At 37.0% G+C, this 15,499-nt stretch overlaps 2 protein-coding genes across 10 annotated transcripts in view; both read right to left on the reverse strand.

The window, feature by feature from the left end:
- LOC117214759 (epidermal growth factor receptor) overlaps positions 1-3,475 on the reverse strand; it is a 170,655-nt gene extending 167,180 nt beyond the window's left edge. Inside the window, exon 1 of the mRNA XM_033461074.1 lies at positions 2,667-3,475. Within this exon, the coding sequence (XP_033316965.1) occupies positions 2,667-2,748 (82 nt within the window). The 5' untranslated portion in view covers positions 2,749-3,475. The remainder of the gene's footprint in view (positions 1-2,666) is intronic.
- Positions 3,476-5,721: 2,246 nt separating this feature from the next.
- The window catches only part of LOC117214867 (protein NDRG3), a 33,980-nt gene continuing 24,202 nt past the window's right edge, over positions 5,722-15,499 (reverse strand). For 7 of the 9 annotated variants that reach the window (XM_033461249.1, XM_033461247.1, XM_033461245.1 and 4 more), the window contains 5 exons: positions 14,742-15,030; positions 13,728-13,997; positions 13,231-13,315; positions 10,825-10,869; positions 5,722-9,591 (listed from right to left, as the gene is read on the reverse strand). In XM_033461249.1, coding sequence (XP_033317140.1) covers positions 9,446-9,591; positions 10,825-10,869; positions 13,231-13,315; positions 13,728-13,997; positions 14,742-15,030 — 835 coding nt within the window. In that variant the 3' untranslated portion in view covers positions 5,722-9,445. Of the gene's footprint in view, positions 9,592-10,748; positions 10,870-13,230; positions 13,316-13,727; positions 13,998-14,741; positions 15,031-15,499 lie in introns of all 9 variants that reach the window. The other 2 variants (XR_004488958.1, XM_033461244.1) reach the window with 2 other exon arrangements.

Raw genomic sequence — 15,499 nt, forward strand, 5'->3', positions numbered from 1 at the left:
GAAATGTATATACTCATGAGACTCTAAATATTTGATCGTTCTAACGTATTCATTAGAATAACAATCTCTTGCATACACATATCAAAATCGTCAAACTTCCATAAGCTCTAATGGGAGTGTTATTAGTCCGAGATAATAGAAGAAACGGAGCAAGATGTAAAACCTTGTCACAAGTAAGAGAAGAAGCATCGCGATGGTCAAATCACTTGGAAACATCATCGCGCAAGATGATTCGCGAGGTGATGCGTCATCGGTGGCGATCGTCGTCATCGACATCGGTTCAAGTGGTGTTGACCCGGACTCGTTCCCTTGCATCCATGCGACTCGTTATCAATTCGTGGGAACGCCATGGCTATCCCGTACTAATTTTTCACCCGACGATCTCATTCGCGACAAGGTTTGCTAAAATAATTATCCTCCGAGAAGATACGTGAAAAAATCCCATGTAAACGACTTTAACAAGTGTGAACCATACGAGTAATACGAAGGAAGAAGGAGAATGTCATCTCGTGTGGTTTGGAACATGAAGTAATGCTGTTACTAAATAATCCTAATGGCAGAGTGAAAGGATATTTGTCACGTTCACGCCAAGTTTCTACCCGAATAATTCTTGATTAAGATAACATTCCTTTGATCGGTCAAACAGCAAGAACGAAACAGTAATCAACGACTGCTATAACAGTTTATTAACAATTGTTCGTTCGATAGTTCAAACGTCATCGATGCTAATGTGTTCGTGAAAAGAAATTAATTTCTGATATATTATCCAAGGCGAACCAAAGGACAGGACGATAAATTTCTGGACGTAAAGATTTACTTTTATTATTTCGACTTTACTCTTTCGCTTGACGGAGAGCATCCTGGACTGTCCCAAGATCAGTTACATATTTCTAATTCGCGTCCCGATCATTTCATAGCTACCGCGAAATCGTAGCGTTCGATTCGAGTCTCGACTTCATGGTTGGCTGACTACCGCTCCTCTATGTCTTTCCTTCGCATACTAAAGAGAGAAAAGAGAGGAGAGACGTTGCGTCAAGAACGCGAGGGAACGCGTTCTTGCCTCTTCCGCAGGTTGCTACAGCTTTTTCACTCGACCGATACTCAGTCGAAGAATTCAATGAAGAATCGGCACATGATGTTTGATTCTACCATTTTCTCGCCATATTTGGTTTGTCGCCTGTGTACCATTTCAACGTGGTTCTTTTACCCGACAATTTTTTACGACATCGTCGATTAATCGATATAATGAGGTATTGTGGAGGACAAAGATCGATCGGAAAATAAATCACAGTATATACAATATATTCTGCTAGTATTAAATCTCTAATACGATTACATGCTTGAATGGAAGGAATGTAAAAGCCTACAACGCGATATCAGAGAGAACTAAAATAGTAATTATATCTACGAGTATGACGAACAAATCTAATCGTGCACCGAGTAAGCGAAATCGTGACGTATTATCGTTTGTGCGTGTCATTTGACTGGAGGACCGATTCTTAATTAAACTCGTATGTAGTCATTGGATGTGTACAAGTGGATTGCAAATTGATCGTTTGAAATGACAAAGAGCGAGTCGCAAGAAAGCACCTGGCAATAGCTCGCGATTCTTAAGGAATGGTATTCACGGTTTAACAAAAGTTCCAAACGAGACACGTTGTACCATTGGCCTCATTCTTGGCCTAGCGCTCTGGGTGAACCGATCTTATTAAGGCTTAATTAGCCATTTAACAAGATATATTTAACTTACGGTGTACACAACGGCTACATGACGAAAAGTGAAAGAATCTGAGGTCGTTAAGCAGCCAATGCATTAATTACAATAGATTTTACCAAGAAACGAAACATTTACTTCGTTCCCTTGTTGGTATTTTAATCATCAAGTAAGAAAGATAAACATACATGTTTTTCGTTGATTCGAAAATGTGGAGCAACGGAAGAAAGAAATTGAAGCACAGAAAGAGAATCACGCCTATATGTTCCTACCAGGGATCTCTTATTTGCTTATCTGTAAGGTAATAGCGTCTGCTTGTTGTTTTGCTGAGATAGGGGATTTTTATTTTGAGTTTGATAACGCGCTTCAGGTGAAATCTACAGGTGACGTATCTAAATCGCGAAGATTTCAAAGTGTACATATTTGTATTATTTTTAATCTGGCGAAATTCACATTAAAAGAATGTTATTTCCAATGTTGCCGCTTCTAATAACTGTATTTGTTGGACAATTTTATTAAAGACCTTGATAAAAAAAATTACGTTTTATGTTTACAAATGAAACATCGCTGCAAAGCTATGAATCACAAAGCAATTATTGCGTGATATTTTATTCATTCAATTGCGTGATATAAATGTACGTTGCATGAAAAATGATTAAGATGCTCTTTCAGCACATAAGTAATGTAAAGCAAATAAAAATTGTTAAAATGATTCAACTATATACAGCGTTGTTTATAAATTTACGCTACAAAATAAAAAGAAACTATTTGCCATAAGTAACAGTTACGTGTATCAACTAATTAATACACGTAAATGTCTAGCGTTCGTGTTTTTTAATTTTTTCGCTAAGATATGTTTACGCGCTATGTTTTGATACGGTAATAGGTTCCTATTTCAAAACTTGATATGATTTCTCAGTTGGAAGAGAAAAAAAATAAACATTTGACGAACCTCTTTCCTCGATGACGTCGGCCTTGACGACGTACACCAGCACGAGGAGTACGCAAACCCCGAGGATCCTGGCTAGTCTCATCTTTTATCCAGGCCTTTCAATCCAGGAAGAATTCCCCAGGCACCTTCACAATAAAGATCGACGCATATCCACTACACCAGCACCGCACACTTAATAATATCGCACTATATATCACTCCGAATTTTTTTGGACGCCCCCTGAACGATTTAGCGACAACAGGGCGATGGTAAATAGTTCCACATCGAGAATCAAGTGTCATAGAAGTAGTAACAAGTTGCTTATTACGGTATCAGGTGAATTAGACTTCCATCGGAATCTCCTCGTCAGGTCTATATATCAGTCCACTTCAAATAATTCAAAGTCTGCATCGTACTACACACGCTCCGTTTCAGTTCCGCGAATATTCCTCGATTCGAATTACTTATTCGAATTAGGCAAGAAGCACGAAAAATTCGAACCACGTTCAAATTCAAGCGTTTTGAACGCATGCGCGCGTAACGACTCCGTTTTCACCGTGATTTGTTTTGTAACAACGCCGGTTGCACACGGGGGAAGAACGATTTCTTAAACACTCTGTGACAAAGACACTGCAATTTCACTGACTCGAATGGACGAAACTCACTCGCGATTTATTCGATGAAAATACATATTCATCGAACGATAATTTAATAAAATTCGACTACCGTATACGAAGAAATTGGGTTCAATGTAAGAAAGCGCTTGATCGACCACCTTCTCAGGCGTCTCTCGGTGGACAGCCTTACTCCCACGCTGGCCGAGTCAAGAATACGCGCGCCTTGTCAAAGACGAGTCGTGATTCCGTTCGAAGACGGCAGGTGGCGGTAACATTGGGGCCTGACGGACGCTTACGAACAACGCCGATGATCAACGAATCGATAAGCGGCATCGCTGAAAGTGCCTGCATAGATATAAACATCGATTTTTAAATACGTGATTGCAACATGAATAATATTTCATCAAATCATATTGTTAGTATTTATACGAACCATATTTATCGACACACCTTAACCTTACATTAATTGTTGACATTACACGATCGATGTAATGTTGTAAAATCGTATTGTACATACAATACGAATAGAAGGATTTACTTGTTTAGTTGTTTAAAAATCACAGATTGTCAGTTAAAATTCAAATGCATCGGGTCATTGTCCATCGAGCCAGGTAAGACATGTCGGCATATACGGGCCTGTCGATTCCTTGAAGACAGTAGTCGTTTGATCGTCGCAAAAATCATCGAGAGACTGGTTTCTCGTCGCCGAGGAACGCATCTAGAGTACGTGTGCACATGCAACTGCGTACCCAAGAGAAAACTTGATACAAAAAGGTTGCGATGAACTACGGTGGAAAGAGAAAATACGTCTACGATCGATTTTCTATCGATTAATTTAAAACGATGTAAGGTTTCTTATCGGATGAAAATAAATAACCGTAAATAATTTTTATCATGTAACATGTATATCTATAATATTAAATATATTTAAAACAATTTGAAGCACGTGTTAATTTGTAAAGATAAATACATTTTTTCACTTGGTGTTTTTATTTACATATGTATATCGAGATTTCAATCGAACACAAAGTTCGATATTTGACATTTGGCAGCACTGTATCCAAACAAACGTTTGCGAGGGAGAATAGTAACAAAACGTGTCCGGTGTGAATTAACAATGTATGTTTAGTTGTTAAAATAATGAGTCTAAATAGTGAAAAGTGCAAGCTTAATGATAATTTACCTTTAATTTCAACTATGAAAACATAGGAAAAATCTCGATACTTCGAGATAGAGCGAATAAAGGGCATGTTCTTCGCACGATTTGGATGGAAGAAAAATAGAGATTGCAAATGGAAGAGACTTTTTATCTATACGATATCTTTCAACAGGTAAGTACAAATGAAGTATCCTTATACTTGTCGTGGCAAGTTTTTTCCGATGTACGTGGCACATAATCATACGGTGATGCGATGCAAGTAAGAAAATACTGTCAGTTGAATACCTATATACAATGAAATTCTGATGATTGAAACTTCTGTACGTAGACATTTTCGAAACGTTGGTCATCACGTATTCACAGTCATAGAAGTATTATTAATTAAGTATTTGTTACAAATAATTCCTATGTAACATATTTGAATCTCAATCTTGTTATGACATAACCTTTATTGACATTATTGGTTCAACTTATTGAATTTCTTAATCGTTGTACGTATATCTAATCCATTATAACTTTCATATGATCGATACGTAGATTGTGAAGTTCGATTATGAAGGAAAGCAACATGGCGATTCACTTTAAGCGAATGTTTCATTCTAATCGAAGTACCTATATGATTTTATATGGAAACGAAATATTATCGTTTGATTTGTACATTTTATCCTTCTAAAATCTTTTACAAATGTTTTCATCGCGAATTTCTTTCCCTGTAAGCTCTTTTGCTTCTTTTAAATCGTTATACCAGATCCTCCTGACTCACTGGTTCCCAGATGAGATCCGGGACCCATAATGCGTGTTCTTTTGGCAGTTTTTTCTTGCATGAAAGAAACAAGAAGGAATATGTTTATTATCAAAGATATAAGACGGTAGTAGAGAGCGTATGTACACGAAAAACACGTTTACGTTCTTTGTCTGTGTGTAAAATATCTTTCGTTAATTTTTCTGTGTTGGCTTTATATGAATGGTAATAATGATATATTTTTTCAACTTAAGAAAAAGATAGATTTTATAATTTACTTACCATGTGACTATCGTAATAAAAAATAATATTCACGCACGTATTTACCTAGATGTTTCGAGAATCATACATATTAATATAAAGAAATATTTCATTGCTTTCCCCCTTTTTTTCATAATTTTTATACTACATCTCTTGGAATAAATAATTTTTTAAAAACAAATGGAATAAACAAATATATTTTTTGTGTAGAGTGTAACAAGTTAAATAGAAGTTCAGTAATCGGAAACATTAATTTGATTCAGAAAGGAAAAGGAAAATTTTATAAGAAAATTTCCGTTTCTTTCTTTTTATGTTCATTTATTATAAATAACAAGATGTATATTCGGTGCGCACGTGTTGTTTAACCTGTATATTTATAGATATACTCAAGCTCCGTCTAAGTTTATTTCGCTTACTGTACTATACCTTGTTTTACTTTGAGTTGTTGTCAGTAATATATTTTTCCGCTACAATCTATTTGATGATACGGCGCGAGGAATTTTTTGGAAATTTGCTTCGGAGGCAAAAGCTCCACGTAGCACCTCAAAGAAAAACATCGCTATCCTCTCGCGAGATTGTAGTGGCGTTTTGATACCGATTTTTTGTGAACGGCCGTGTGCAAATGAATTTTTCTTTAAGCCCTTCGTAACCAACAACCATGTTAGTTTTGCACCCCCTTCGAGCTTTATAGACATTCAATCACCGTTAGCATTTTCAATTAAAGTGCAGATACGATAGAATCCTCAGGATATCGATAAGTTGTTGTTTTTCCCTTTCTTTCTTTTTCATTGAATCATAACGAATATAATATAATTCGTAAATTAATTCGTACTAATGATATGCGTACTCGTGAACATTATCAATGAAAGATTAAAGATTAAGATTAGATCTTGTTGAACGGTTGTACAATGCGTAATGGTATCACACTTTTCCACGATATGTTCAATCAAATATAATTAATAGGGAAACGTTGTGAGACTTGAACGTTGTGGATCTAATCCGTTCTTGAATGTTTCTATAATGCAGCTCCAAGAGCGACGTGGAAACGAAGGGATTAATAGTAATGTGTCGGTGGTCCTTCGAAGCTACGGTTACTCTTATAGCGCTCGCGGTTTAGCAATGATTAATGCGTGCATACCTTTATTTTCTCAATCCTCTCGAAGAATCGAGCCTGAAAGATCTAATACTAAGCTGTCGACTACAGATCTGTCTTCAATTCGCCGGCCTAAATAACGCGCCATAGGTATACATCTATAATATATTCGCTCTTTTTTTATAAACTCTCTTTTACATGAAACGATTAAACCTTTCGTCCCTCGATACGTCCTTTGTCTCGACTTTCGTCGTGTTTTCGCGCATCTTCTTCTTTTACGACTTTCCGATTAAAATACCGTCGTTCTTTTTTTCTTCGTTAATCGAGAAACGATACTGTATATCTCAGCGACGTGCACAGTACACGCCATTGATGGTCGTAAATGCCGTACTACGAAAATTTTGCCAGGGTTTTGGAATTTCAAAGAAATCTCGTAACTTTTATGTATATCCTTTTTTATCGTGTTCCACAATTTTCGTAGAATCCTCTTTACACAGAGATAATTTCTACACAACTTATTAACTAATTAAAGAAAAAAATTGAAACTGATTAAAGGACTGGATATGAATTTCACTCGATTGAAATATAAGATATGTAAGAAATTTCGAGCGTCCGCTTCAGATAGCCGAATTCAGCGGAATTTCCAGTGGCGATTATTACCATGAATGTAGCGTATTGCACGCTTTCGTTTTGAAAGGACGCGCGAAAATTGGGAAAATCCGGGACGTACGGGAATCGTAATATATAAAACTAAAGGCGTTGAAACTTTCGAAAGCTACGTACGACATCATGTAGCAGGCACGTCTTATCATATCACGCTAAAGGCTTTAAGAAGCCTGGTAGAACCGTATTGAGGTATCGAACCAGATACTTCTTTTTTATTTAATTTTTTGCGATCTTTATTTCTTTTTTGAACGATTATCTACGTATCCTCGTTCCTATGTATATCACGCGGACGCATGCTTTCATACGCATACGTTCGTTTCCTCTTTTTCTCGGTTTCACATACACACGCTCACATACATACATACATCCTCGCTTCTAATTATTTCTAAACGCTTGAAACTAAGGAAAGGGTGCGAACGGTGCGCGAGCGCAAACAAATGAACGAACGTTTCTTCCGTTGTCGGGCAAGGAAACGTTATTTATTTCATAGGATTTAGCCGTTCGAGGATGTTTAACGCGCGAATATCCTCGGGCAGACTCCCTGTTTTAACACGAAGCACATATCACACGTGCAGGCCTACGAGAATTTTTTTTTATCGAGAGAACACGTACGGTCGTTCGTCACGACCGATTGCTTTAGGCTTTATTTTGTTGCATTCCTCCACTTGAAAAGTGTCCGTGGTTAACGAACAAACGACATCATCGAAGATGTCGACACGTCTAATCTGTCGATACCTACCTTTGTTACCTTGTTTTTCTTTAATTCTCTGCACATCGTGTCAGCGACACGTTCGATTTTGCTCGTAATCGTGTAACGTGTCTTATTGATCGATCGTCGATTTATCGCGAGTAATAAAGCCAGCTCGTCAAATTCGATAAGGATGCATAAGCGACGACGAGGCTCGACGATTTACTCGTGATTCACGGAAAGCTTTTAGTAGGCGCGGCTGGACGGGTTCAAATTTATAAAAAGACATCACGCTTTTTGTTGTCTGTCGATTCGTTTGAATAAACGCGAATATCTGCTCGAATTGTGCGCAATGCTCTTTCCACGAACTTGACTCCCTTGATTCTGCACCTACCAGTCGTTTCTTGCATCTCCTTATGAACACGGAAAGCAATAGTGCGCGCTTCTCTACGATGCAGTGCTACCACACATGTTCGTCTTTAGTGCAATTCGATTTTTTTTGCACATCGTTTTGGATAATTATTACTTTTACACTTTTAGAATTATCGATCAAACCGTTCGATCATCGCTACCCTTCGTAGTCGATCCATCGTTAAACCATAATTAACGGTCCTTATGTAACCAAGACTAAATTCTTTTTGTCACGCGCATTATACACTGAATACCTTGATCTTGTTCTGTTCAGAACATCGTTACTCTGCTCTGTTATCTTTTCTGTTTCTTTTTTTCATTTTGTTCCTTTGTAAAAGTCGCAGTTAAGTAAAACCATGATTTCGTTGTTTCTGACGTTGTACGAGAACCGTATCTGCGAATAGATGAATACGATGGTTGTTGGCTTTCGATGCGTCAGATGTAATTTGTAATCGCATATTCCTAATCTCAAATTCATCTTATTAAAACGACCGTCGGTAATACGCGATATTCGCTGAAATTTTAAAAAAATACGTTGTTCCGCTGAACAAACATTGCATAGGATTACAACAGTAAAAATTGTCACGTTGTGTGTTGGCAAAAATTGTCTCCAGCTTTTTAAAAGTGAACTCGCGTGTTAATTCCGAATTATATTGAACGTTTAAAAGTGCCGTGGACGATAACCGGCGTAAACGGTGTATTATTGATTCAAACGATAAAATCCTCGTTGCATTTGAAATAAAATCTATCCGACTAACCTAATCTATCGTAAATAGAAAAAAAAAACAAGTGAAACGTGCATTATGGTTGCTACAAAATATCTTGTACCATTGGAAATGTTCATTCCGCTTGTAACTATCTTAGTCTCGTTATAAATAAAAGGGAAGTAGAGTAAACTTAAAACGAATACATCAAAGTAAAAATATGCTTAGAACTAAAAATCGAATAATCGATGTTAGCTTGATAAACGAAAATTAGAAGTTAGAACCACGTTTATCGTTGCTCCGACGAAGCCTCGAAAAAAAATCGATGTCCGATTCGATCTGCGTCGTTCTGTTTTTCTTTTTCGTTTTCTTCATTTTCTTTTTCTTTCGAGTTCATTGCATGCTTAGTCATTCGAAAAAAATAACCAATGGTAAATTGTGGAATTTCTCGAGAAAAATTTAACAAACGACTGCCTCCGATATAGGATTCTCGGTGATGTGTATAGTGGCGGTGGGCCAATCGATCTTCTTACTGCAAACATGATTGAGTCCTTCGAGGGAAGCCAGTCTGTAGTCAGCCATTTTCAACGGTGATAGTGGTGCCACTGTAAAGAAAAATAAACGAAAATTCCAGGTCAGAGTAATTGGAGTGCTGAATCACATTCTTCATCCTCGTATCGAGGTTTCTAATACGAAAGTATCCACATGTATGTTCCGTTCGTTCAAAAACAAATAAACTCATCGTATCGTAAATAGAGATAAAAGTCGAAACGTAAAATCGTTAAAAAGGAATTAAACATTTAGCTTGATCGAACGAAGAGATTGAAAAAATAAAGAGGACAGAATAAATAGAAAGGCACACATGCAAAACGAGAAACAAGAAGGGTAGAATCACGTGTGTGTCAGAGTGAAATTGTTTTATGTGCAAGGCATGTGATTCGGCATAATTTGTTGTACGCTATTCTACTGCCCAGTATGTGCGGAGTCTTTCTTTCATTGCACATTTTTATAAATACTATCTGTTAATGTCCCACCATGAGTATATGCTGCTATAAGAAAACAGATTAAATAATTTAAAATTTGAAAACAGCCTAGGTATACTTCCGTTCAAAAGATCGACTTCTACGAGGAAGCGATAGTAAGGTGTCTCTAGAAAGATATTTGATTTATCGTTGATTGATAAAGGCTACTTCATACCAACTACCGATAAGAACAAACAATGATAGAACTCAGTCGATAAAACTTCACCATGATCTTGTGATCCTAGTAAATGAATCCTCATTGCAGTGAAGATTTTTAAGAAATTCGTTAAATAAAAAATTTGTCGAATAAATATATGAAAATGCAATGCAATCTTGAACTAATCCTCTCGCTGTAACTCTTCATATACGTTTCAAAGCAATTGTAAAGTGTTTTTGTCGATATTCTATAGTTTCATCGTGCAAAAGCTCAATCGACATTTTATTTCATTCAAAAACAAACAGCGAGAGGGATGACGATTCTAAGATGTATCTACAAAATGTATCAAAATTCATGAAATGCACGAGAGTTTAGTAAGTCCGAAGACATAAACCCACGACATCTGCAGCCCAAAAAAAGTTAGCATTGTTTAACAGAATGAACAGTAGTTAGTTGCCTTTTGATAATCCTTCATAGACAGAGAAGACAGAAATAGAGAGAATATACCCGAGGTTGTCCATGATATTGTTAGTACATCATCGTCGGTTAATACCTCCCGATAAAAGTTTGAATTCCGACTTACTTAACACATAGACGTGGCCTAACTGACCAACTGCGCGCTTGACTCCTTGCGGCCTTCAATTCCTAATTACAATTACCTTCGGGTGTTGTCGGCGTCATGGGCTTCCGCGGGGATCTCACCACTAAAAGGCATAAAAAAAACAAATTCTCTTTAAAACATTCAAAAAACGGAACAGATCATAAGGTAGCGTAGCCATAGCGAATATTATCATAATTTTTTTTTATTCTCATTGAAAAAAATCATTCTTAGGTGCGATGCATCGCTAGGCCGATTGTCGTGTACTGATACATTTAAATAATAAAAATTAAGCACCGATTAGATCGCGACTAGCGTCCATGTTCATCTTCTTTCGTGCAGTCAGAGAAATTGTTATTCGAATGAAATGGACACGAGTCGCAAAGAAACGCTTTGGCTATTTACATTGCAAAGTAAGTGTCAAATTCGCTTCTTCTTAAAAAAGAAATTATCAAATAAATCGTTTGATCGGAAATTCTAATGCTACTTCATAACAGTTTACGAGCCATTCGAACAGTAAAAGCGTAAATTCTTGCCGATATTTATTAAAGTACTTTCAGAACAATATACGTTGTATATTTTCTGTCTAAACTACTTGAACGATAGCGTGATCCTTAGCACTGGCAGAAATTGAGAAGCAAAACAAAATAGCCAAAAAGCTGACACTACTTTACTGACTACTTCAGTTGAGCACTAGGTATTAGTATATACGTACCACTCGATCGATCCGAGACGCGTGGGAAATAAAGGCGCAAGTCGGTGAACATGTATTTTTTTTCTTATTTGCCTTCGATAATCATTTCTTTTTTTTTTTTTTTTTCTTAAGCTCTCAAATAAATGACAAATGGTGGTGAGACTAAAGTGATGAATTCAACGTAATCCTTTTTCAAACCTCTTTTTATTTATCAAGTCGAGCCAGTGGCTTTCCAACGAAGGAAAGTACATGATCGAAGACGTTGTTAAATCTCGATGTAGCAAGGATGCTGGTGAGATCGTTAGACAGAGAGAGAGAGAAAGAGAGAGAGATAGAGAGAGAGAGATCAAAATGGTTTATTCGATGCGATGGTTTAAATAAAAAGCAATTTGAGAATTATTTTTTGAAGAGATTTAAAACGTTTCACGTAATCGATCCTTAATGCATCAAGGATTAACAACATCTTGGCATCGCGCCATTCGTACAACATGAAAACTCTATTCGTATAACAGAGACGATCGTAACAACAACAATTAATTAACGATAATCATCACGATAGGAACAATTAATTAATTTAATTAGAACAACTCGGGCGTACTTGGCTAATATTCGCAGATACCTACCATGTAAAATAAATAATAAATTCATAGTCTTTTTTTTAAGCGAATCGATAATGTAAAAAGGAGTTGGATAATAATTAGAAGGAATAGGCGAGGCGTAGTATCATCGGCGAAGTACTGTATTCACGCGATAAATACACCTTATTTCTTTCTGTTCTGTTGCATATTAACTGGGCGATAGTAGTGGTAAAAGCGTTGTGTTATGTGATAAGTGCCATCGTGTTTCTGTGATCAAGAAGCCAAAAAGAATAATAAACTTCAATTACTCGCGTAATTAGCGTTAATCGTTTAAAGGGGTGATAACACATTTTGTATTCGCTTATTATGCGTTTTCAATGAAGCGATAAAAATATTTACGATATTGGCGAACGTCAAGTTACTTCGAATATGATTGCACGATAGATAACGTCTACGTCAGAAAGAGAAAAGTCTGCGACAAAATCGTTTCTATTTAAAGGTGGGGGAACAGAAACAACGTTGCTCGCTACAGCTAAATGCAGCTTAAACCGACTTCCGCACCAGTCTAGCGAGTTCCAAGGCAAAGTGGTCGAGGATGACTTCATTTACAAGCGTTACTTCGTTATTGGATCGCATACTACCGAAGTCGGGAACGTCGCGATGAGAGATTATCCGTTCGGTCAGCTTATCATAAAACGTTTCTTTCGTTTTTGTATATAACTCGTTAGTTGTGTTGGCTTTTATTCGGGTATACGTGTATATAGGCCAAAAATACCGATACTCGTCAAATTGTAGCAATCGATTGAACGAACTTAAGCCTACGAATATTCACGATTTACGACACTTGCGTTCTCATTTCCGCGTATCGTTACGCAAGAGAGCACGCGAACGTCTTTATGAAATCATTAACGCTAATCCATTGTTTGGAATGTTAAACAACCAATAATGTTGTCTCTTATTTACGTGTCGTAAAGGTTGTAAAGAACGAGCATTAACTCGAATTTTACTACCAGTTTTATTTTAACATATCAATCAATGGGAACTAGTATTAGTTTTATCAGGCGGTCGCATGCTCTTTTGCAAAATAGCATGGCGCGAGCGAAATTCGTTTATACCGATGAAGATCGATGAGAATAACCATTTGACAATTTGATAATTAAGGTCTAAAGCGTGGTTCGTCAGGGCGCTCACTTACCATATCCTTCGCCCTGCAGAAACAGTCGGAAAGCCTCGCTTACTTTGCCCGGTTGCTCCTCCAGTACCATTCCGCAATCAGAAATCTGTCAATTGGACAAATTAAATTAGTTGGTATTATCTAGTTAACGATATAGCTAATCTCTTTCACTGTTACATCTAACGTTGCGACAGTATTCACAGTAGCAAAGGAACAATGATAATCCATGTAAAAGGATATTAATGTTTTTTGTAAAAATATTTTCCATTTGAATTTCCATTAACAGTAGTAGGTATGCGAAATAGCATAATAGTAAAAAAAAGATATTATATTTGTGTACATTTGAATTATTTTGCTAAAAATAATTCGCAATTAAAAGTTCATTGAGAAAACGTTATCAGGCGAATTTTAAGTCAAGTTCACGAAATTCCTGATGAAAGCTCTCTCCGCGGAATTAAACTCCAAATGTGTACAGTCTCTTAGCACAGAGGGTGATTAATATTGCAAGTGTCTCTTACCTTCATCCAAGAGCTGTTCATCGGATCTAATCGTCCATTTAACGTGACGGTGTCGTCGACGTGTGGGCTCAAAGCACCGGTGATATTCATCACAGGTACACCGAGCGTCAGACCTTCCTTCTTACGCGTCGGGTCTAATTCCCTCGTGATGTTCAGATCTGTACGACGAACGTAGCTGTCGATTAATAGCGCTAGATTCGTTGGATTTACACGACGCTCAAAATAGTTCTTGTACACTTGGACGAGGTCGTGGTTTCTTTCCTCCGTACCCTGAAACAAATTTTATACGTGATACTTCCTGAATCTCTGACAATTTTTTTCTTCGTTGTGTCGAATGTTTACACCATAAACACGATCTACTTCCATTATTTTTTTTTTTTACGATACCTACATATATCTGGTAACTCCGTTAAGGAGCTACGTGTTGCATAATAAGAGCGACGGAATTGTCGTTGAACACTGATCCAATTTCCTACGTTGCTTGGAAACACTCGATAGAATAAGCCTTCGGCATACTCGATTCCGTCAATAATTTATCGATCTACGTTTCCGTGTGAACGTTGCTTAAACTAACTTGCCTTGATGAAACTTTGTGGGTCATCCAGGCTATCGCCTATTCTCTTATATACGCGTATCGTGCTATTTCGTGCTAGAAATTTATTGCTAAGACCTTCTCGTTTAATTGATCTGTTCGTCGATATTAGAAAAAAAGGTCTATAATGAATAATATTGGAAAACATGTAATTATACATTCTCAACACAATATTAAATTCAACATCAATTTCGTTAGAGTCTATTATCTAATATTTTATTAGATTTACTAGAAATTTACTATTATTACTACTACTAGTAGTAGTAGTAAATAGTAATACTATTTATTATTATTATTTACTATTTACTAGAAAATGAACAGTACCGTCGAAGGATTTGAAAAGTAATAGTCTGCCTCTCTCGTTGAAAGAATGTGTAATTTCTATAGTTAGTGTGTTTAGATATGCGAATGTATGTTCTCACCCTGCCAAAGTGATGCCACATCAGATAGTCCAATACACCCTGGGTCATGCCCTGTGACCTCAAATGACGAACGTTCAGCTTCTGGTAGCCCCATTCGATCCAACCTGCCTGCGTCGACACGCAGTTTATCAAGCACAGAGCATTAACCTTCTCCGGATGAGCAAGTGCGAATCTCGCTAGTATGTTGGCCCCGGCGCCGACTCCAAAACCGATTACGGATTTCAGGCCAAAATAGCCCAGTACGAAGAGCAACTGTTCAGCCAGTTCATCCATGGACGGATAGACGTAACTGTAATACGGAAATAAGATTTAGCGTCTTATTTTTCTTTTATGTTTCGATATAACAAATTCTTCTTTGTAACAATTTCTCTGTTGGATGCGCAGTAAGAAATATTAGGTTTGGATTTGATACAAGAAGGACATTTTATGGGAGTTGTGTTATGTGTCAATGTTTGACACATGCGGTAAGGAAAAGGAATTGGAATTGATGGTACGTGCAAAGCAATTGTCCACTTGACCTTAGGTGGTTATCGTGTGCCAATATTTATCATTGCATGCTACGTGTGAAACGGGATTTACGTTTTCCGTAATACGGTACACGTAGGCAATAAACGTGGGATGTTATTAGTTTCATATCAACAATATAAATTGTTATGTTGATTACATCTACGCTGTAATTAATGCTGATGTATTTATATTTGCAAATTTTTTCATACAAGTACACACTAGTAGGAATATGTAAAATACCTCTAAAAATA

Source organism: Bombus bifarius, unplaced genomic scaffold, assembly GCF_011952205.1.
Source record: "Bombus bifarius isolate JDL3187 unplaced genomic scaffold, Bbif_JDL3187 scf7180000009243, whole genome shotgun sequence".
In the NCBI taxonomy this organism is placed as follows: Eukaryota; Metazoa; Arthropoda; class Insecta; order Hymenoptera; family Apidae; genus Bombus; species Bombus bifarius.